We start from the raw sequence: 23,366 nt of genomic DNA on the forward strand, positions 1-23,366 counted from the left end.
CTTTTCCTTAAAAGCACTTGGTTTTTCGTCCACACCACGAAAGGAGAATTTTTGTTAAAGACGCTGTGAACGGTCGAATCTTAGCATTAGGAGAAGAGACACTCAGAAAAAAAGATTGCATATTGGTCGCGACTATTTCTTTCTTTAATTAAAATGACAACTACAACGCTTGCCTGCCGGCCTACGGTTTGAACTGAATTCCCGAGAAATCTACAATCCCTCGAGATAGAAATAGAGAACCATCTGAATTTTTTTCTCAAAACATTCGGATATTCCTGAAGTACGCCACATTCTTATAACCATTTGCAACCAAAACACCTCCATGACTTTTGACAACATAACGGGGATTCCAAGACGTCACCAGATTATCGTTAAGATATACTTTGACTTTCCCTGCAGGAAGGGCTGTTGATACGGTCACCTTGACATTAAACCACCCTGCTCCCTTGGGGGGACCGGCAGGGCAAGTACTGCTTTTGGCTCCGTCAAACTTTGGTTCGGCTTTGTAAACGTAACCTGTTTGAAAACAACCGCGAACACTGTGCAGCCTGAGAAAAAGAAATAGGGAAAATTAGAGGTAATTATGGCATACTTTTTAATCGACAGTGGGATAAAATGGCTCTGCAATAGTCAGTACTTTATACATCTGTGAAGAGGCAGGCAAGGAAATTTCTAAGCCTTTTGACTAATAAAAACATCCGAAAGCCAAATCGGATCAGCCAGTGGACTCCAAATCTTTTCGGGTAGGTTATCGCTTCTTACTTTGTTGCAGGCTCGAGACACAAGTTTAGTTTAAAGTCTTTCAGTTTATGTTTCCACAATATTTCTGCAATTTTTTCATATTCCGTCCATTCCCTCGCACTTAATGTGTATTTCTGGGCCATTGTTTTTGGGTTTCGTGGGTGTTGCCGCTTATAATACCATCGGCAGCCGCTTATCGTAAAAGTTTTTGAAACCTATGGTGAATTTACCTGATTCTCAGACAGTTCAAGTCCTCTCTGATGAGGAAGCATGGGGTGTAAGGCCCTTCTTCTTCCCATAATCTTTTGTTTACCCGTGAAAAACATTTTTACCCATAAGTCTCACTCAAAGGAATCACTATAGTACATGGAATATTACTCTGCCGAGTTATACTCACTCAAATTGATCGTGATAAATAGAGCTTTCTTTTCATTTCTTTCTCCCCATTCAAATTTTATTGCAGTTTTTGGCAGTTTTGGAGCTGGAATGGCATTTTGGTCTCGTCAAGCAGTTTTCAGAGAACGATGGGCAACCACTTCCCTATAGACGATTAGGGCTGGTTTCAGAGCGACCAATCCAATCATCCGAGAATTAAACTAGATTTGTGTCAGTTTAATCTATTCTCTGAGACAAAAATAGCTATTCCAAACCTGAAGTACACGAAGTCATAGTTGTCCCCATCTTCAGCGTTGAAAAATACACCTAAATGCCCGAAGTTTACTCCATCTCGCCCAATAAAGTTATACATGTCCACACTTATCTGGTAGTTCCCGGTCCCGCAGCCATTCAAGTACGATACTTGACAAAAGCCATCCTTCGGCCAGCTTCCGTGATCTGCATCGAGTTTGACATACCCCGGAAATTCGACTGTTCTCGCGCATCTTTTAGAGACGTAGAGCTGAGGGTCGATTTGGAAGTTTCTAAAAAGAACCACGTTTTGGTATCCATGGAAGGTGAAAACTCCTGCACGAGCCTGCAAGGTATGATTGGTCTTGATAGTCGTCACCAAGTCTCCATTGAAATAGATCTGTGCATCTTGATCGTGAGCCTTAACTGACACTTGGAACCAGACCCCACCTTTGGGTGGACCTTTAGGACAAGCTTTACTCTCGATAAAGTTCAGGTTTCCGCTCTTCATGAATCCGGTCTGATAACAGCCGCCAGCACTATGAGGTCTGTGTGCATGAAGAATGGAAAACTTAACAAATGAAATAACGTCCTTCGCTCTTGGCATGTGACCCGCTTGGTATAGATGAACGGACATATCATGTCTGAGACTCATTTAGGAAATTTCATATCGCCCATAGAGTTGAAATTTCAGGTTGAAAATTGTGCCGTTCAGATGGAAAAGTTTAGATTATCAACCGTAATTAAAAGCAATCTTTAAAGCTCCATTTTGTTTGCCAAGCTGGATCCTATACTTGAGAAATCTTGGCAACAGTATACCAGTTCTCATTATACAAGGGGCCGCGTTGCACACACTCTTGAAATGGTCTCCCGAAGAATTCCCTGCACAAATGGCGTTCAGCTAGAAAGCAACACGCGTTTGAGCAACATGTGCGCGAGTAACTATCATGTGAGCAACACGCGCGAGTAACACGCGCGCGAGCTAGAGATCGTTCACTCTGACCGTCACGCAGTCGCGCCTCATTAAAGCTAAGGGACAAAACTCACCTAAAGTAGACAAAATCAAAGTTGTTCTCATCCCTTGCGTTAAAAAGCAATCCAAGATGGCCGCTGTTTATTCCCTGCCAACCTGCTTGGTTGAGTAACTCTGCTGATACTGAATACGCCTGTGATTCAAGAGTCGGTTGAGCGAGAACACGACACATGGACCTTTTGTCTGAACCCATTGCGTCCAATTTGTACTGACTACTTGAAGATGATTTCATCATTCTTGTGCAGTGTGCCACCGTGGACAGGGAAAACTTGTCCCGGTCTAAATTTGAGCAATTATGAAATAAGGATTAGTTTAAAAAAGTATATATCAGGCTAAAATTTATCATTTACGCGCTACCAGCTACTACTTAGCGTGTCCCTGTCTAACCCGATACCCTTCCTCCTCGCCTCCTATTCCTGATAGCTACCTCACGGTGAGCCTTAATCAGTCTTTTTCAGCGCCCGAACAGAAAAAAGGAAGCGAAACCCTGTAATTTACTTCCCCTATAAGAATACATCCAGGTTAGAGGACTGCAAGATACTCTCAAAGCTTGAGATCATTTTTGGTTTGTATAACTCCCTGTGTCAGTGCCCCAAAATGGATATGAATATCAGAGATCCTGTTTAGGGTAAATGTATCGAAATTTTGAGTAACTTTCAGATGGTGTGAAAAAAGTTCGCTTTGGGAGGAGAAACAACGAAGGAGAAGATTAATAAGAGATCAGGCAACAGGAGCGCATAGCATGAGAATCCTCCGTCTGGTCTCTAAATGGAAACTCTATTTTTTGTTGTATCAGTAAAAACAAACACCATTCATTAGCGTCTTTCGAGAAGTCTGACTTTGATTCTCATTACTTCCCGATTACTTTTGTTTAGAAAATATTCAGCATTTTTCTGGTTTGACGGAAAATTAAATGATTAAGAGTTTTTGTGATATCCATATTGTCTTATTTCACACTGTAAGAACAAAACTAAGAATTGTTCGGATGTGCAATATTGCTCATATTATCCCCAAACGAGATAATGCCTCGTAGATACAGCTGTTGCAAACTAAGAGCATATTATTATAGCAGTGACACGGCTTTCTTGCTTATTCAGATGCGATGAGTTATGTTTGGAATTCACGTATTTGGGTGTTCAAGGATTCAAGCCGTTCTCAAGGAAGACTTTCTTTTTAAGCTTCAGTAAAGGCGGAACTCAAAGCGTACAGCTGTAGCTAGCGATCGCTAAATAAATTAACAAGCAAGCACTTCACGTAAACGAATGAAGTGATATTTCAACGGCAAGAGTACTTTGTAAGCGCGCTACCTAATACGCTTTTAGTTTTGCCTGGGAAATGATTTTGTTTGATTATTATGAGCTCGGACAGCAAATTATATCGTTCTCAATAGCTAAGGAAAAACTACAATTAATATATGAAAGAAAAATGATCTCAGTTACCATTACTGCAGTTGCCATTATTCATCTTAGAGCTGGCTAGCTCGCTGTGAATGCAGAGGATCAAGAAGGCAAGGGAGAGAGCACTTGCATGTTGTTTCTTTAATGGTAAAGCGACACTGAATATAGGAACCGTGTTACAATCCGTAAAATTTGTAGTCTTTGAAAAATTATAAGTGCTTATTTACGTCACATTACACGAGAAATCACGTTGTTACTTGTTGATAATTTACATAGAAAACGGATCACAGAAAATCGAGACGGATGAAACTCTGGCAGCGTGCGCGCCCTATTTGTAATTTTTTTTGAACTGCTGTTTCAAAAAAGCAATATATTTCCCTTACAAAATTGTCTAAGTCACATGTTGCTAACCTAACGCGATAGAAAGTGTAAACTATCGCTTGGTGAATCGTCACTGAACAACTGGTCCATTTCCTGTTGAGGCCAGTCTTCACGAAATAAACTAGCTGACTGTAAAAGACCTTCTGGCAGAGCTAGCACAATACTTTGTGACTAAAAACAGTTACCATCATAGGCTATTGAAAACTGCTTCAAAACTGAAAACTTTGAAATTACATTGCACGATCGATCGATTAGGAATCAAGTCACCATTGTTTTAAAACACTTCTGTGGCTCTTACCTGAAGAACAACTCGATGAATGTATTTTAATCCATCCAGATCTCCTTCGGTAAATAAAACAAATTTTCCCTTCGCTTCAAGAGAATAATTCATCGGCGCTAAGCCAAAGAGGACGACCGAACTGGCAAACTCCGACGAATTCGAGGTCGACCACATTATTGTCATTTCACTCGAAATATTTCCGTAGGAAATGTGAATTTGCTCGGGTCCATGAGGAGAATCATACGGTGCCAAATCAGACATAAAAAGGTGTTTCACTGCTTGATGCGATGATGCTAAATTCAGAAAGGAATAGAGAGTGAGGAGGAAATAAATTCCTTCCATTTTCTCAACAGCTCACAAAGCACACAGCGTAAATAAACCAGCTCTCCCGAGGTCAGATGACTTAATAATATGCGTGACAAAAGGTACATAACGCAAGCTTTCCGTGATGTCAGTGCTGTCACGACGAAGGAAACATGAACCTCTATTGTCACGACATAATGTATTTTAAACTGTGATTTTCCAATTTTGTCGGGAGAGCTGGCGGAAGGGGAATATTTTCAGACTTATTTGAAAGTGTCAAGTTGAGACATGAAGGTCAAAGATATCAAAGGGACTTATTGGTACGTTCCTCCTTCAGGACGATGTAATAAATTAGGAGCTTGTAAACTGTTTATAATCTATCAATTCAAAGATTCCCCTTCGACTATTAAATACCTCTTTACTTACTTCCCAGGTACTTTGCTTTAACCTTATCTTCAACTGAGAATTGAAACCTTTGTCTCTTTTTTCATGTCGCAATATTGAAAAGAAAAAATATATATAGAGGAGTGTAGGTGGCTCTTAGTTCCAATTCTGAACATATCTCAGCTTGGTCCCTTGTCATTAAATAAACTTGGTGTTTGGAGATAGCTGGGAATTGAAGGAAACCTCCTCTTGTTGCAATAGAAAACAAACAAAAAAGATAAAATAAAGAGTGGGGGTGGCGCCAAGATCCTATTCAGGGCAGATTTCGGTTTGGTCACTTTTCCTTAAATGCACTTGGTTTTTCGTCCACCCCACGATAGGAGAACTTTTATTAAAGACGCTGTGAACGGTCGAATCTTAGCATAAGGAGAAGAGACACTCAGAAAAAAAAGATTGCATATTGCCCATGACTCTTTCTTTAATCTAAATGACAACTACAACGCTTGCCTGCCGGCATACGATTTGAACTGAATTTCCGAGAAATCTACAATCCCTCGAGATAGAAATAGAGAACCATCTGAATTTTTTTCTCAAAACATTCGAAAATTCCTGAAGTACGCTACATTCTTATAACCATTTGCAACCAAAACACCTCCATGACTTTTGACAACATAACGGGGATTCCAAGACGTCACCAGATTATCGTTAAGGTATACTTTGACTTTCCCTGCAGGAAGGGCTGTTGATACGGTCACCTTGACACTAAACCACTCTGCTCCCTTGGGGGGACCGGCAGGGCAAGTACTGCTTTTGGCTCCGTCAAACTTTGGTTCGGCTTTGTAAACGTAACCTGTTTGAAAACAACTGTGAACACTGTGCAGCCTGAGAAAAAGAAATAGGGAAAATTAGAGGTAATTATGGCACATCTTAATCGACAGTGGGATAAAATGGCTCTGCAATAGTAAGTACTTTATACATCTGTGAAGAGGCAGGCAAGGAAATTTCTAAGCCTTTTGACTAATTAAAGCGTCCGAAAGCCAAATCGGATCAGCCAGTGGACTCAATCTTCTCGGGTAGGTTATCGCTTCTTACTTTGTTGCAGGCTCGAGACACACGTTTAGTTTTAAGTCTTTCAGTTTATGTTTCCACTATATTTCTGCAATTTTTTCATATTCCGTCCATTCCCTCGCACTTAATGTGTATTTCTGATTTTGTCAGTGCTTCTGCAAAGGAAGTGTGATAAGAATCAGGGCCGGTTTCAGTAAAGTCGGATACTGGTGGTCCACCGCCGCCTAGGAGACCTCTTATTGGCCGTCTGTTTAGCCCCCGAACGGGCCATTGTTTTTGGATTTCGTGGGTGTTGCCGCTTATAATACCATCGGCAGCCGCTTATCGTAAAAGTTTTTGAAACCTATGGTGAATTTAACTGATTCTCAGACAGTTCAAGTCCTCTCTGATGAGGATGAGGGGTGTAAGGCCCTTCTTCTTCCCATAATCTTTTGTTTACCCGTGAAAAACATTTTTACCCATAAGTCTCACTCAAAGGAATCACTATAGTACATGGAATATTACTCTGCCGAGTTATGCTCACTCAAATTGATCGTGATAAATAGAGCTTTCTTTTCATTTCTTTCTCCCACACAAATTTTATTTCAGTTTTTGGCAGTTTTGGAGCTGGAATGGCATTTTGGTCTCGTCAAGCAGTTTTCAGAGAACGATGGGCAACCACTTCCCTATTGACGATTAGGGCTGGTTTCAGAGCGATCAATCCAATCATTCGAGAATTAAACTCGATTTGTGTCAGTTTAATCTGAGACAAAAATAGCTATTCCAAACCTGAAGTACACGAAGTCATAGTTGTCCCCATCTTCAGCGTTGAAAAATACACCTAAATGCCCGAAGTTTACTCCATCTCGCCCAATAAAGTTATACATGTCCACACTTATCTGGTAGTTCCCGGTCCCGCAGCCATTCAAGTACGATACTTGACAAAAACCATCCTTCGGCCAGCTTCCGTGATCTGCATCGAGTTTGACATACCCCGGAAATTCGACTGTTCTCGCGCATCTTTTAGAGACGTAGAGCTGAGGGTCGATTTGGAAGTTTCTAAAAAGAACCACATTTTGGTATCCATGGAAGGTGAAAACTCCTGCACGAGCCTGTAGGGTATGATGGGTCTTGATAGTCGTCACCAAGTCTCCATTGAAATAGATCTGTGCATCTTGATCGTGAGCCTTAACCGACACTTGGAACCAGACCCCACCTTTGGGTGGACCTTTAGGACACGCTTTACTCTCGATAAAGTTCAGGTTTCCGCTCTTCATGAATCCTGTCTGATAACAGCCGCCAGCACTATGAGGTCTGTGTGCATGAAGAATGGAAAACTTAACAAATGAAATAACGTCCTTCGCTCTTGGCATATGACCCGCCTGGTATAGATAGAACGGACAAATCATGTCTGCGACTCATTTGGGAAATTTCATATCGGTTATAGAGTTGAAATTCCAGATTGAAAATTGTGCCGTTCAGATGGAAAAGTTTAGATTATCAACCGTAATTAAAAGCAATCTTTAAAGCTTCATTCTGTTTGCCAAGCTGGATCCTACACTTGAGAAATCTTGGCAACAGTAAACCAGTTTTCATGATACAAAGGGCCGCGTTGCGCACACTCTTGAAATGGTCTCCCGAAGAATTCCCCGCACAAATGGCATTCAGCGAGAAAGCAACAAGCGTTTGAGCAACATGTGCGCGAGTATCTATCATGTGAGCAACACGCGCGAGTAACACGCGCGCGAGCTGAGGATCATTCACTCTGACCGTCGCGCAGTCGCGCCCCGTTAAAGCTAGGAGACAAAACTCACCTAAAGTAGGCAAAATCAAAGTTGTTCTCATCCCTTGCGTTAAAAAGCAATCCAAGATGGCCGCTGTTTATTCCCTGCCAACCTGCTTGGTTAAGTAACTCTGCTGATACTGTATACGCCTGTGATTCAAGAGTTGGTTAAGCGAGAACACGACACATGGACATTTTGTCTGAACCCATTGCGTCCAATTTGTATTGACTACTTGAAGATGATTTCATCATTCTTGTGCAGTGTGCCACCGTAGACAGGGAAAACTTGTCCCGGTCTAAATTTGAGCAATTATGAAATAAGCATTAGTTTAAAAAAGTATGTGTCAGGCTAAAATCAATCATCTACACGCTACCAGCTACTACTTAGCGTGTCCCTGTCATTTTCATTTTAGATCTAACCCATTCACCTTTCTCCTTTTCAGCGCCCGAACAGAAAAAGGAGGCGAAACCCCGTCTCGTAATTTAATAAGAATACATCCAGCTTAGAGGATTGTAAAATACTCTAAAAGCTTGAGATTATTTTTGGTTTGTATAACTTTCAGTGTCAGTGCTCCAATATGGATATGAATATCAGAGATCCTATTTAGGGTAAATGTACCAAGATTTTGAGTAACTTTCTGATGGTGTGAAAAAATTTCGCTTTGGGAGGAGAAACAACGAAGGAGAAGATTAATAAGAGATCAGGCAACAGGAGTGCATAACATGAAAATCCTCCTCTGGTCTCTAAATGGAAACTAATAAATAGAAACTAATAAATGGTGTTTGTTTTTACTGATAGACATTTTTGTTATATCAGTAAAAACAAATACCATTTATTAGAGTCTTTCGAGAAGTCCGAGTTTGATTCTCATTATATCCCGATAACTTTTGTGTAGAAAATATTTAGCATTTTTCCTGGTTCGACGGAAAATTAAATGATTAAGAGTTTTTTATAATATCCGTATTGTTTTATTTTATAAGAACAAAACTAAGAATTGTTCGAATGTGCAATATTGCTCATATTATCCCCAAACCAGACAATACCTCGTAGATACAGCTGTTGCAAACTAAAAGCATATTGAGATAGCCGTGACACTTTCTTGCTTAAGCTTATTCAGATGCGATGAGTTATGTTTGGAATTCACGTATTTGGGTTTTCAAGGATTCAAACCGTGCTGAAGGAAGACTTTCTTTTTTAAGTGTCAGTAAAGGCAGAACTCAAAGCGTACAGCTGTAGCTAGCGATCGCTTATAAATTAACAAGCAAGCACTTCACGTAAACGAATGAAGTGATATTTCAACCGCAAGAGTACTTTGTAAGCGCGCTATCCAATATGCTTTTAGTTTTGCTTGGAACTGAAATAGTTTTTTTTTTGAGCCCGGACAGCAAAGTATATCGTTCTCAATAGCTAATGGGAAACTACTATTAATATATGAATGAAAAATGATCTCAGTTACCATTACTGCAGTTGCCATCATTCATCGTAGAGCTGGCTAGCTCACTGTGAATGCAGAGGGTCAAGAAGGCAAAGTGAATTATACGGCTGAAAAAGAGCACTTGCATATTGTTTCTTGCTTTAACGGTAAAGCGACACTGAATGCAGGAGCCGAAATTTGGTAGGGGTGTTTAATAAGCAGGACTCTGGGTACTCCAATAGGAAAGTAGTGCCAGTACTTTAACGGCTCGATCCTCGATAGCTACGGACATCGCTTAGTATAGATAACAACATGATTTCGAGTGCAATTTGGTACTGATGGCGATTTTTTCAAAGACAAAAAAATTGCACGAGCCCGTAGGGCGGGTGCAATTTGTAGTCTTTGAAAAATTATAAGTGCTTATTTACTCCAAATTGCACGAGAAATTACGTTGTTACTTGTTGAAAATTTACATGAAAAACGCATCACAGAAAGTCGAGACAGACAAAATTCTGGCAGCGCTTGCGCCCTATTTGTAATCTGCACTCGTGTTGCATGAAAAATGCACTCATTTTCAGCCGATCATACGAGCGTAATTTTTTCACGTATATTATTAAACTGAATCTTGGAGTTAACATTAGGATTAGTGTCTTTTTTTATTTCTCTCCTTTTCCATTCTCTTTGACTTTTTTCGTGGGAATATCTTAAATTTGATGCTTCTTTTTTTTGTCAAAAATGAAAATATCTGCTGTTCCTTTTAAAATTAATAGGTGTGGGGAGAAGGGACGTGTAAGAGGCGTGTAACTGTCCAGCCCCACCCAATTTTGAGAGTAACTCTTGCATGCATAGCATTTTGATTCAATTTCTTTCACGAGTCGATCACGAGTACCTCTAACTATCGCCTATATATCAGGGAGACTACACTATTTTAAAATGCCTTATAAAGTGAAAATCTACGTTCTCTGTCTAGCATAAAGGAAGTATAGAGACGCCAAGCCTGAACAGAAACAATACACTTTAACCGAGTGTTGCTACTCATTGAGAGAATGCGCCTTTGTGTAGACATTCATTTAAGATGTTATAGCGAATTGCGTTACGTCACGGTCGTTGTGATATCTCGTGACAGATTTAAAAGCGTAACATCACAACAAACATGGCTGGTCCTTCTCCAGTTGATAGCTTCTACGCGACTTTTCCGAGACTTAAATCTGTTCTTTATCGGAGTACGTCGATATTAGCTTTCATTCTTTTCTTCCTCACATATCAAATGGCCATTTTGGAATTCTTAATCGACGAACAAGAGAAGGGTGTCTGTATTTCAGCAAGTAAGCACTATTCGAATTTCTTCTTTGTGTTACGCATTTCAAACAGGCTTTCACTTTTTCTTCGTTTGTCTTTAATCGGTCACTTTTACAGTCTAATTTTGCTCGTTTGACACGAACGAAGAGGGAATGATTTCTTTAATACAGGTGTAATCTTGTGATGACCATGAAAACTGCATAGGAAATTGCTATTGACGAAAGAAATTACAATTTGTTAGTGCGCATTCCGCTTCACGTGGCTCTTTGGGTTTTCAATTCATGGTCACATTTTTCGGGTGATGTTGCTATATAAATTTGTATCTTAACAATTTTTCTCCACTGATGTGATGTGAACTTATATTTCTTCATTTCCAGAGAACTGTCTGGTATATACAAGCGTTGATGTTCAGCCGCTGAACAATTCGAGTCTACCGACAAACTCTACCGAGGTATGATATTTTTGCCAAAAATTTATATTTTCGTTCCTATGGTTGTGAACGTCTCTGAGAAATTTTCGCCGTATGGTACTGAAATTGCCTTTTTTTATTTGAATGCAAAGCGAATCATCACAAATGATTGCAAATCTCTGGTTTTGTCAGTTCCTTTTCGAGTGTAATTTTTGATCAGGGTGTGCGTGGATAGTCACTTAGCAGTTTTCATCATCAATGTCAATGATGTTTGTTAACGATGATGTCGTAAGGGGGAACAATTTTTGTCACAACAGGTTGAGTGATAGTTTCTGAATCAAGCGTTCAGAGTAGATGTTGGTATTAGCAGACCCGTACGTAGAGCAAGTTTGTAGTTCCCATTTTTCGCGTTGAGAATTTATTCAGTTCATCTTTACGACTTCCGGCACCAATTGCAGTTATTGATTAACCTGTGACTTCTCCCTTATATAGCAAATGACGATGTTACGTACAACAATGATGAGAAAAGCAAAATCATGATCCTAATTGTTGTCTTAACCCTTTCACCTTGTAAGAGTGACCGACATCCAATTTCTTTCCATAATATATCACCCTTCAATTAAATATTGAGGTCAGGAAAAGAAAGGAAATTATTACAAAACGAAGAAGCCCTTGATTGTTGAACAAATTCTCCTTGTCAGCACCTCAGGAATTGTACAGAGAACAGTATGGAGAACATGCATACTGATCTTATGGTATAGAGGATTAACATAACATTAAACCTCTTCTCACTTATTTGGGAGGACATTAGGAAAACCTTCAGAGCAGGATTACTATAAATAGGAGCTGAAGAATGAAAACAATGCTTTTTATTTCATTTATATTGAGATTTACTCTTTGAAGTACTATCAGTCTTGTCTCTGATTGGATGAATGATGTATTTTCACAATCATTTGCTTGGTACTTCATAGTGTAAATAAAAACATCATACCATGATAAGTGCTTGAACAATTTTTACTCTATCACTTGATGCATAAAAAACTGACTTGTTTGTTTTCAATTGTTTGTTTTCTTGATGCATCATACCTTGTAAATAAAAATCATTCTTGGTCACTTTCCATTGAATAATCTCTATGTCCTTACTGCTTGAAAAATTATCTCAACTTACTTGAAAATGGCAATAGTGATTTTCATTAGGCTATATTCATTTTGGTCCCAGTTTCCAATCATGCTTTCATCAGTCAGGGTCATTCTCAGAAGTTAAGATTTCTCATCTCTGGTCATGCTTGAGTTTTCTCTGCCTAGTAAAAATTCCTTCTAATTTATCGATATTTTATTTGCCATCAGTGACTGTGGCACCTGGAGTCAAATTTTTCACTTTTTTTTTTTAACGTGTGATGAATGCTAGAGGCACCAGGTATAAATGTAAATACAGGTAGATGAATAAATATATACCAGTAAATAGGATATACTGAATATTACATTCACTTTGATTGGTTATCAGTAGTGATCTATTATAGGACTGATGCTTGGATTATTTTGCCATCAGCAACTTTTACTTCTTTTGAAGAAAACGACAAAAATTTTGAGTTTGTAAAACATATTTCAACAGAAACTTCTATCATCTTCAGTTAATTAATGTACAAAGCATTGGAAGTTGAATTTATAATAATTAGAAAAATGCTAATTATGATAAATGGTGATAACAAGAAAGATGCAAAGCATGAAAGTGTGAGAATTAAAAGGATAGTTTTAGATTGAAATGAAGTAATTGTTGATTCAAAGAGGGTTGTTCTCTTTGAATATGAATAACCTCTTTTATCTTAAGTTGAAAAATGGTAAAGACATGATCCAAAACATGGAAGCTATCTGCTGAGCACAAAGCACGACAATGTTCAGAATCTTGCAGATGTTTGAAAGACCCTTATTTTTAGTTATATGTCACAGAAGACTAACATCCACTTATATGTATATATGTATCTATATAGAGTAGATGTTATTTGATGGCTGGGAGGTCGGTATAATTAAAAACTTTGACAAAGGTTGTGCTGTATTTTCAAGTCAGAAAAGCATTATTGTGGCTGCGAGCAGAGTAAGGAAATTCTAGACTGCCTAAGAACCAGTCAGATTGCAGGATTCATTGGTATGACCTCATGTCAAACTAAACTCCCATTATCATTGCTATTAATATTATTATTATAATTATTATTATCACTATTATTAATTTCATTAGTATTACTAATTTTTGTCTTTGATTAACTTTTTCAGACTAGTACTGACCCTGTGGAGAAAGTTGTACTTATCCTGGTTACAACACATACAGTCTGCATGTTGTTGGGAACTTTGATCCTAGGACTTACAGCAGATGCCAGTGGCAGACTGAAGACTCTCCTTGCTTCTGTTTTTGTGATTTTTATAGCAGGGATAGCAAGTTCTCTTGCTTTTCATTTTCTTTGGATATTTATTTTCCTGCGAGGTGTGATTGGATTTGCAGCAGGTACATAAAGTTAAAGCTGAACAGCAACATTTTTAATCTTTTAACTCCCAGACATGATTAACATGTAACTTCTCCCTATCATATCCATACATTATCCAGCAAATCGGTAATAAGAATACTTAAACTAATCAAGTAGGAGTTTTTATCTTGATCTAATACCACATTGTTGTAACTAATTTACGATGAAATGTGTAGCATCTAGAGGGGAGAAATAACAATCAGATCTTGGGGTTAAAGAGTTTATTCTGTATGGTGTAGTCTGAGCTGACAGCTCAAGTAGTGAAACCATCATCAAAACCTAATACAAGGTTTTCCACATCCTGGGTAACCAGTTTGTTTTTGTTCTAGCTGGCGCCATTCAAATCACGTTGATTCTGGTGGCTGAATACGTCAGTTCGACTCATCGACCAACCTTACTGTCATTTTTTTGGATTACTACAACTCTGGCCTACATGTCAGCAGCTGGGCTCGCCTATGCGCTGCAAAATATCCAAATGTTCATTCTTGGAATGACGCTTCCATTACTACTGACCGTTCTGCTGTGGAAGTATGTTCATTTTTAGTACTAAAATGCCAGTTTTTGCCTGACCACTTTATAGCGCATTAGATCATATCCACATGTATTTTGCGCTATATAAGTAATAAATTATAATTATAATTATATAGCAGGTTTACCGTTACCAAAGGCGGGGCTTCTAAAATACTTCTTCGGAGTTAAGGAATTTGATACCGCAGTTAGGTGTTGTCTTTCGGTGGGTTGAAAACTCATATGCGGACTTGAAAGCCGGGACTTTCTGATTTTCTTTTCTTGTCGTTCGACCTTTACAGGCCTGAAAGTTCCCCTTACGAACATCAGCTTGTTGTCGAGGCTACAGTCCGCCAACTACCAACACACTCCTCAATTGAACGCCAGTTTGAATGTTGCTGGAGCCTCAGGGAGGGAATAATTTCGCATTCAACAAAAACTGAGGCAGCATTTCTTTTTTTCAAATTTACCCACGCTCCTGTGGGCGAAGCCTAATCACGTTGCTTGAAATCTCGGAGTTGTGACTCACTGACACAGTTCGTATCTAAAGGACAAGCATTTTGCCTCTCTTAGGTTCGCTCCGGAGTCTCCCCGTTGGTTTCTACTCAATTCCTCCTCCGATGAAGAAATAAACGAGGCGCATGTGCTGTTGGAGCGAGCAGTTGACGAACGTCAAAGGAAAACCTCAAAATTTAGAGACTGTTTATCGATGTGGAGAAAATTTTATACCCCACCAAACGTGGAGTCGAACAACCGATGCTTTGCTTTTCTACGACGCAAGGATCCTCGAAGAAAAACAATTGTGTTGGCGTTTGCATGGTGAGTAAAGAAAGTTCTTGAACCGTTAGAGGAGCAGGGGTTGCTGTTTGACGAATAATAATGATGATTCGCTATCGTTATATATTAGGTGATAGATAACTGCAATTCAAATCTACATGTGCCACTTTTTTATAGAAAGACATGGTACGTGTTTTTCTATCCCATTTTTTTTTTTTCATTTTACCATTGCACACTGTTAAGCCGTTCACCCACTGTCTATCAGGGAATGTATAGCGAGTAGCGTAGCCAATCAGTTTGCAGCGTTTGTAATAAAATGCTAGGAGACTTATACTATTGATATATATCTGGTTATACCTCCCACCGACGCAGCATCACAGTTTCTATAAAAATTTACCACCTTTATTCTAATGAGAGTTTTCTTTTACTACATTTGAATTGGGTTTGAGAGTCAGGGGGGTAATGATAATCTTGGTAGTTTGAGACAAAAATGGCGGTGGCGATAATGCAAAAGCACCCTGCTGGGGAATGAAGGTGATGGTTTGGTGATTTGGTTCGCTGGCAATCAATTTGATGACGATGAAGTGGACGTTGACAATGACAATAGTATGTTGATTGTAGTGATCATGATTTTGCTGTTTGATGCAACCTCGTTCCAAGGATGAGAGAGTGCCTAGGAACTAGGTTGGTGAAGATGTTGTTGACGACAACGACAGTCATGGCGTTATCGATGAATAATGAAAGAAATAAACGAAAACAACGATCCTAGCAGAAACTTACTAAATTACACTAGTATTCGTTTCCTAAGGTCTAACTTTTCTTACTATTTTTCATGACAGGTTTTCCTTGGGAATATTGTACCGTGGACTGAACATAAGTTCTATACAGCTTCTTCCGAATTTCTATGCGAACTATGCAGTGCGAGAAATTGTCCACCTGCTTGGAGTTGCTTTATTCTTCTTTATGGTCACAAGGTAAAATGTTTACTCTCCCCTCCCTCATTCCCCCTGCATTTGTCTCTTACTCCCTCTCCCCGAGTTCCCCTCCGCTTCCCCCCTCCCTTCCCCCTTCCCCTCCGCCATACATGTCGTGTACGTGTCATGTGTTAAACTTTTTTCAGGATCGGTCGACGTGCATGCACGGTTCTTTCCATGATGTTCGCCGGTGTTTTCTGTTTGCTGTTCTCTCTCGCTTCTCGTGAATTTTTGAAAGCAGGTAACTGACCTTCGCTTTTCTTTTGAGTGTCATTTGACCAATAGTAAGGCAATCGCAACAACCAATCAGAATGAAAGAAATTATTACAAGGACTCAAAATGAAAACAAGAAAGCGCGGGAAAATTCATTTTTTCGTCCTTGTCTACCTCGCGTAAAATGCTAGCTGCGCCCCTGATTCTTACACCTATTGATATAAACATGTATGCGTTTTTTGGGTCTTTTTTTTCAGAGCGTCATGCAGTCACGTTAGTGATTCAGTTAACAGGCCGTGTATGTATGATGGCTTCCCAGGCTTCGCTCAATTTATATTCTATTGAATTGTTCCCGACAGTAGGCAGGTGATTATACTTAATGTTAGTTACTTTAATACTGATTGAGCCGTACGATCCGCAGGATACGGTAACGAGGTGGCACAGAAGAGCAAATCCCATTAAAAGGCGAGGTGTATGACTGTAGCGTTCCAGAGTATCGGAGCAATTCTATAATGTGGATTCAGTTCTTAGCTTTATGGTGTTAGTTTATCAGTCTCTCCGTTAGAAATTACAATTGAATTTTAGAATACAGTTTTTACCCCTAGTTTCAATTCATATCTACAGATGCTCGGCCGTTTGCTTGGTATTTAGTTTTGCCTACTTGGGCGAAGCGCTGGCTCCTCTGATCATGAAGCTCCAATTGCAGACTCAAGCCGTAGTGCCGCTCGGTGTGATGGGACTCCTCTCTCTGACAACTGGTTTTTTATGTCAATTTTTTCTTCCAAAAACCAAAGGCAGGGAAATTGAGACCTTTGAAGATAGCACGGAAATTGATGGTTTAAAAGAGAGGAGTCCAAAATTTTATCGAAGAAGAACGACGAATCGAAGATCACAGCAAGTTGAAATGACGGAAAGTACTGAAAACACAGTTAATGATGCGAGATGCGACGAAGACGCGGTAAGAAATGAACGCCTTTTTCCGTGAAAACTTCTTCTTTTTTAGAAAATGTTTATCTAATGCACAGTTTTTTCCTTTCTCAGAAACTTCGTCAAAGTTGGGAGGTATCGTTTGATCGCGTGTCTCAAACCTCACATTGGGAGGTATGGGAGTAGTTGACCGTAGCCTTCTTAAATACAATACCCTCATTCTCACAAAAACCTTGTTCGGTAAATAAAAACTAAGCTGGTTAGCTCAATTGGTATTATAACGAACCCACAAAATGACCAGCTTCCAGCTGGCTTGTTAGCATAGTTGGTAGAGCACTGCACCGGTATCGCATAGGTCATGGGTTACACTTCAGTAAAGGCCTGAATTTTTTTCAGGCCTTATTTCCACTACTGCTTAATTAGTGTTCATTACTGCGAAGATCTATTTCATATTTAGTTATTATTCCTCAGTACACATATATGATTTTCATATATTCACAGTCAGTGAGTGAAGTTTACAACTCCACGGTTCTTCAGTGAGGAACCAATTCTGGTGGCAACGTGCCATTGTAAAGATATTTACGTTTTTCTTAACAGATGCTGAGTTACGAAGACGCAAAAAGGAAGTAAGTGAGATAACCTTGTTGTATTTAAGCTGGCTGATGAAGGTAGTCAAAACAGGTCGTGCAGCAAATAAAGAAAACAGAACAGGTGTTCTGGACACCAGGCCCCAGTTGTTCGAAGGTCGGATAACCCTATATATTGAATAAATCGCCATCTGGTGGAAAGAGTAGTTCATTTTGTAATCCCTTATCCTTAGGATAGCGGTTTATCCGTTGGATAGTGTTATCCACCCTTTGAACAACTGGGATTAGACGGACACGTTGAACTTCCCGTGTCCAGATCATTTTGAGGAAAGTACCATTTCATGTGACTTTCTTGTCTAACAGTTGTTCAAAAGATGATTTGGTGCAATTGATAGTTCAATTTCATTTCTCTTTTAGGACTCTAAGCATCTCTACACATCAAAGCTTTGCAGAAGAATCCCATATACTGTCTGAGGAAGACATCGACAAGGTATCAAGTGTCTCAAGTTTTCTTAATTCAATCAGATCTTCTGCCAGTTGGCACGGAAAATGTTTCCACCGTTTCATCTAAAGTGTGTAATCAATTCCCTATCGCGAGCGAGCGAGGAGTGAAGCGTTGACAAATCTCGCGTGTTTTTACACGCGCCTCGAAACTCTCGCGTGAATATTTCTCAGTGGCTATCTAAACCTTGTATACTCGCGATTCCATGTGAAACGAGCTCATATAATGTAACAGGGTCTGTACCAACTCTTCCGCGGTTTCAATAAATTCTGAACAAACATGGTTTTCGATACCAAAATCTCTTAACTGATTGACAAGGAAATGTATAGTTGTTAGAAAAGGAGACTTGCTAATCAGATCCTGGGAACTTAAGGTTTAACCCGGTTTGATTGTTTTCAGCTGGCCCTTTATCTCCAATCAACAACGTGGATCTTGGCCTACAGCACATTTCAACATGGTATGAGTCTTAATACATTATATCACCGGGTCAGAGAAGTTGAAACTCCTGTTCTTCTGGTGGTCGAAGATAGCAATGGATTTGTAAGTATTTTTTGTCATTTTTTCTTTTATCGTTTGCGAGGCGGAATCAACCCTATCAAGATAAAATCCAAAAATGCGATAAAGCGTAACAGACCATCTGCATATAAGACCTTTTATCCAAAGATTGCCGATCTCCTAAATAAGTTGCCTCTAAAATACGCGTTTCAATGAGTATCCTGGCGGAAGGAAGCTAAATAGTTTTAAAAGGGAAGTGTCCAGAGAACGTTTCTCATAGTATTTAACGAAATATCGATGACTTAGCCTTGGAAGCCCAACCAAATGTGCCTTTTCTGTGGCAGGTGTTTGGTGTGTTTTCTCCAGTGGCACCCAGGATTGGTCCTGACAAATTCTTTGGCGTTGGGAAATCATTTTTATTCACTTGTAAACCCAAATACGAGGTATGAAAACAATTGAAAGGAATTTTTATTCGCATTTAATGCGGTAGTAAGCTAGTTTTGCTTTACCACACTGTCAATCAGACACAAACTCACACTAGTCTCTCGCGTATCAAAGTGCCTTTGGCTCTTTTCATGTATTGTCTTTGATTTACCATCGGCTGTGTATAACATTTATGTAAATTAGTTTTTTTGTTTTGTGTTTTTTATAAGAATATATTTGCCCCGATATGATAAAAAGTTTATATCAATCTCTGAACAATCGCGAAAGGAATGCAGCATTACTTTCGTCTGTCAACAATTTTTTTTAGTTCTTCGGGTTATATAGTAGATGATCATTATATGTTGGGAAACGGGCGAGTTCTTGATTGGCTTTTGCTGATTACTGTGGTTTTAGTGTTAGGATACTCTATCAAGGTGTACTTCAGTGTTTCTGTTCCTTGTCTTTGTTTTTGACTTAGCGCATAGTTCGCTTGAGTTAACAACCTAAATTTAAATTTATTTACGATGTTGATTTCCTCAGATCTATCCATGCAGTGGAAAGAATAATTATTATATGACAGGGGACAACACAAACCTTGCATTTGGATGTAGCGAGTAAGTACTTCAAATAATGTTTAAAGAATTAAACGCGGTTAGCTATTTAATCTAAGTGGTTCAGAAGCCGGTGAGCTGTGCAGAGATGACGGCATTGTTTAAAAGTTGAATACCAGTTGGGTTTCTCTCTTTCTTTGTTGTTGTTTATGTTGTTATTTTAGACATTGTGTGATTGATGTTCAGTTCATAGTCGCCTCTCTAGACTGTTCACAGCCATCTATGACCATCTATTTGAGCACCTGAAATAAACGATGGGAGATCCAAGGCGCTTTCCGTTAGTCTAAAAAACCAATTGCGAATGTTTATTAATACAATTTATCTCCCCAACCAACGATGTGGCACGTAAAAAAATTTTTTTTCTCGACTTACCAAAGAACGGGTGCAAAGGTGACCTTAAAATAAAAAAAAATAATTCATGTTAAGCTTGACTTTACGGCAACCTGAAACTTAGCCGCTGATTGAAAACGCCCCAGTGAAGAGACAGTTGATTCTATAGTTCCAGAGAGACACGAGACAATTATCAGGGAGACATGTTTATAACTTTCAGGGGGAAATTTGGCTTGTGGCTGGACAGTGAACTTTACCATGGTAGAAGCACTGCGTGTGATACTTACAACAGTGAAATGCTATCCGCGACAGAGGACTTCATTTGTATCGGAGTGGAAGTCTGGGCATTTGGTTAGGTATGGTGTGACCAACGCGCCTGCCTCGCCACCGTGTCACGCACATCGACCGTTTTAGCTACCATCTCATCAGAAATATAACAATCACAATCCCTACACATCAGAGAGATACCTTTGGATGGATCTTTGAATCGATTTGATCACGCTTTAACAAAAACCATTTATTGACCTGCACAACAAATGGAAAGAATGTCAGTTTACTTATATACGTGTGTCTTCTAATTAACTACGAAATAACGCCAAATGGTAAAGCCATGAAGCAACTGTCATTCAATTATATAGATGAAGAAATTAGTCAATAAAAAATGTTATTATCGCGATTTATATCATGTAAAAATGACCAGAAAATCCTCAAGAAATATTCAATAATTATTCTCAATTAGATTTAAGCTCACGGAGATTTCCTTTTTAAGAGTTCGATTCATTCCGCGCGCGCAAATTGATAAGCTAAGTATGTAACGTAACCTGCGGATGGCGCCAATGAGAGCCTGGTCGTAGACTATTTGTTAACGGTCTGCAGAATATATATATCTGAATGAACCGATAATTCTCTTCGTTTCGGTTCCACTTTTAGGGTTAACCCTTTAACTCCCATGAATGACCAAGACAGATTATAAGTTGATCCAGTACCAAATTCTCCAAACTAACATCACAAGAACTGTATGGCAGACAGTAAGGAGAATTACTAGTGAGATCTTGAAAGTTATAGGGTTAAGTCCTCTTTATAACGTGTAGCACGCGTGTAGTAGCAGTATTTTTGCAGAAATGCGGTACAAACGTGATGAAATACAAATTATACAGATGTTACATAATTTAAAGTATCAAAATAAATCGTTTATCAATTAATTTTAATATCAGAGAGATTTGAAATAAATGAGAAAATACATCTATCATGAAAAAAAATTGTAAATAGTTTGTCATTATTGTGAGTAAGATTTATGATGATCTAAAGAATTACACAGTTGAACATTCTCAGATTATTACAGACGAGCTGATTCTTTGGCAATAAACCAACAACCATAGAATAGGAAGAATGCTTAATTAATGCAAATATGATTAATTCCTTTCCAAGGCAATGTAAAACTCTGTGAAATACTTATTTTGTATTTAATGACGTTACAAAAGCAAAGGAAGTTTATATAAAAAAAAGTGTATGCTTTTTAACATTCAAATTATAAAAAAGTGCATTTCTTTAGTAAACAGGTAATGAGGAGAAAAAAAACAAAAACTAACTGCTTCTTGAGGAGTATTGTCGCCTACCACGGAGCACTATTTTCTTGATGCAATAATGATATACATTAAAAAATTACGCGCTTCTGATTGGCTGAAAACGTGTGCATTTTTTACGGAACATGAGTCCAAAGTTGTAATACGAGTGCAGAGTTGTATTAAGTGTACAAAGTTGTAAAAGGGGTAAGTTTCTAAAGAAACTGTGGTGCTGCGTCGGTGGGAGAGTACAACACTAAATTACCCCGTTATACAAAGTTGTAACACGAGTGCAAAGTTGTAGTACGTGTAATAAGTTGTATCACGAGTGCAAATTACGAATAGTGTGCGCACTGTCAAAATTTTGTCTGTCTTGATTTTTCGTGATGCTTTATCGTTTAAATTATAGTAACCTGATTTCTTGTGCAATTTGGTGTAAATGAGCACTCATAAATGTTTCAGACTAGTGAGAAATTGCGCTCGCCCTAAGGGCTCATGCAATTTTGTGGTCTTTGAGAAATTTACCTGTCCATATTAAAACCCAATTGCACTCAAAATCATGTTATTACCAATACTAATATCTATGGACTATGGGCTGTCTAAACGTATCGTTATCACCACTACCGTGTGGTTAGATTTACAGCTTTAAATTTTGTTGACCAATAAACGTGATTCATGAAGTGTTGTGATTGTTACCCAGTTCATTTGTTTACTTGTTTCTTAAAGTCGTTGATTTTACAATTCCTCAATAGAACACCATGTAATGTAACTTTTTCTCATCTCTATCTTTGTTAGTCACATGTGTGATTATGTGCACAATACTAGAACTCCTGTCGATAAAGTGTGGTAAAGGAGTCAATCTCGGGATATCGATCGGTAACAGAAGGTTCTTTCCAAATCCATCCGAAATCTCCCGATTTAGGAGTAATCTAAGTAAAGACGTCCAGAGGAATTGACCTTAAAATGAGGCGAGAATGGTAGATTCAGTTGCTTTGCACAATTTCATCTTGTGACCTAAGCTGACCTCTCAACCTTAGTTCCTATTCGTCTAATGCCTTCGCGTGACTCTCGTTCCGCTCACATTTCTCCTCCTTTGCTAAATAGAAATAGAGAACTGTTGAATCGGTACATGGGCAAGTTCAAGAAGGTTAACAGTATTTTTGGTCGACAATTAAGTGCAATTTATCAACATGTAGTCACCATTTGTTGCAATATCACCTTACCATTACCTAAAAACTGAAGGATTTTACCTCAAGATCCTTCAGGTAAAGATAGATTTCGGCGACATTTAAAATCAATCAGCTATGATATAAAATTAAAAAGAGTGGTACTGATAACAAAACCTTATCTGAGTTCTTCAAGAAAGGAAGCTCAACGAACAAATACGTTTTTCTTTCCTTTTTCAAAGAGCCAGTCCTTAAAGTTCGTGTTTTTGATACTCTGCTTTTGTTTATATGTGCTTGTGCGTCGGGCAAGAGAACATAATGGAACATTCCATGTTATTTTCTCCTGGTTAGTGAAAATCAGCACAGAGGGCCATTTTCAGAATAGTGTAATTTTACCAAAGATGACCCTATTCGTTTCGATACCTCTTTCCCCTTTATATTTTTATTTCATAATCCCAGGAAAGCCTTAACAATATCCCTTATTCTCTCTTGTACACAACCTGTGTAATGACGTTCAAACGAACTAGAACCCAGTCGATCCTCTGGCCCAAGGTGCGGTCGGGGAGTTTAATTTTGGGTTACCGATGGGTAACGAATCAAACAAGAGGCTGGATGGGAGAAGTCTTTTTAGCAGTATGTTCACGTAAGCAAAATTCGTAGTAGGATCGGTTGTTTCA

At 38.9% G+C, this 23,366-nt stretch overlaps 1 protein-coding gene and 1 non-coding gene across 2 annotated transcripts; one reads left to right on the forward strand and one right to left on the reverse strand.

Annotated features, from left to right (window-relative positions):
* Positions 1 to 131: 131 nt before the first annotated feature.
* LOC131798975 (uncharacterized) lies at positions 132 to 8,144 on the reverse strand (the record flags this gene model as incomplete). The annotated part of the gene is made up of 7 exons (XR_010716927.1): positions 132 to 548; positions 1,392 to 1,916; positions 2,416 to 2,680; positions 3,841 to 3,956; positions 5,654 to 6,028; positions 6,983 to 7,507; positions 8,008 to 8,144. It is a non-coding gene; the product is annotated as an uncharacterized protein (transcript).
* A 2,396-nt stretch (positions 8,145 to 10,540) lies between these two features.
* LOC131798969 (organic cation transporter protein) lies at positions 10,541 to 22,197 on the forward strand. Its single transcript, XM_059116630.2, has 16 exons — positions 10,541 to 10,716; positions 11,068 to 11,141; positions 13,368 to 13,596; positions 13,945 to 14,143; positions 14,696 to 14,941; positions 15,739 to 15,873; positions 16,020 to 16,114; positions 16,344 to 16,452; positions 16,711 to 17,044; positions 17,128 to 17,187; positions 17,611 to 17,639; positions 18,018 to 18,090; positions 18,502 to 18,642; positions 18,942 to 19,040; positions 19,561 to 19,634; positions 20,182 to 22,197. Exons 1-16 carry the CDS (start codon positions 10,545 to 10,547, stop codon positions 20,315 to 20,317), a joined length of 2,205 nt encoding a protein of 734 aa, XP_058972613.2. The 5' UTR covers positions 10,541 to 10,544; the 3' UTR covers positions 20,318 to 22,197.
* Positions 22,198 to 23,366: the final 1,169 nt, after the last annotated feature.

This window comes from Pocillopora verrucosa, chromosome 3 (assembly GCF_036669915.1).
Source record: "Pocillopora verrucosa isolate sample1 chromosome 3, ASM3666991v2, whole genome shotgun sequence".
Classification (NCBI taxonomy): domain Eukaryota; kingdom Metazoa; phylum Cnidaria; class Anthozoa; order Scleractinia; family Pocilloporidae; genus Pocillopora; species Pocillopora verrucosa.

Bases quoted from the DNA above. Each gene is read 5' to 3' on its own strand.
- LOC131798969 (XM_059116630.2), top strand. From the start codon at position 10,545: ATGGCTGGTCCTTCTCCAGTTGATAGCTTCTACGCGACTTTTCCGAGA. The intron at 11,142-13,367 runs GTATGATATTTT...TAACTTTTTCAG, and splicing joins TACCGACAAACTCTACCGAG to ACTAGTACTGACCCTGTGGA. The intron at 17,045-17,127 runs GTAAGAAATGAA...TTCCTTTCTCAG, and splicing joins CGAGATGCGACGAAGACGCG to AAACTTCGTCAAAGTTGGGA.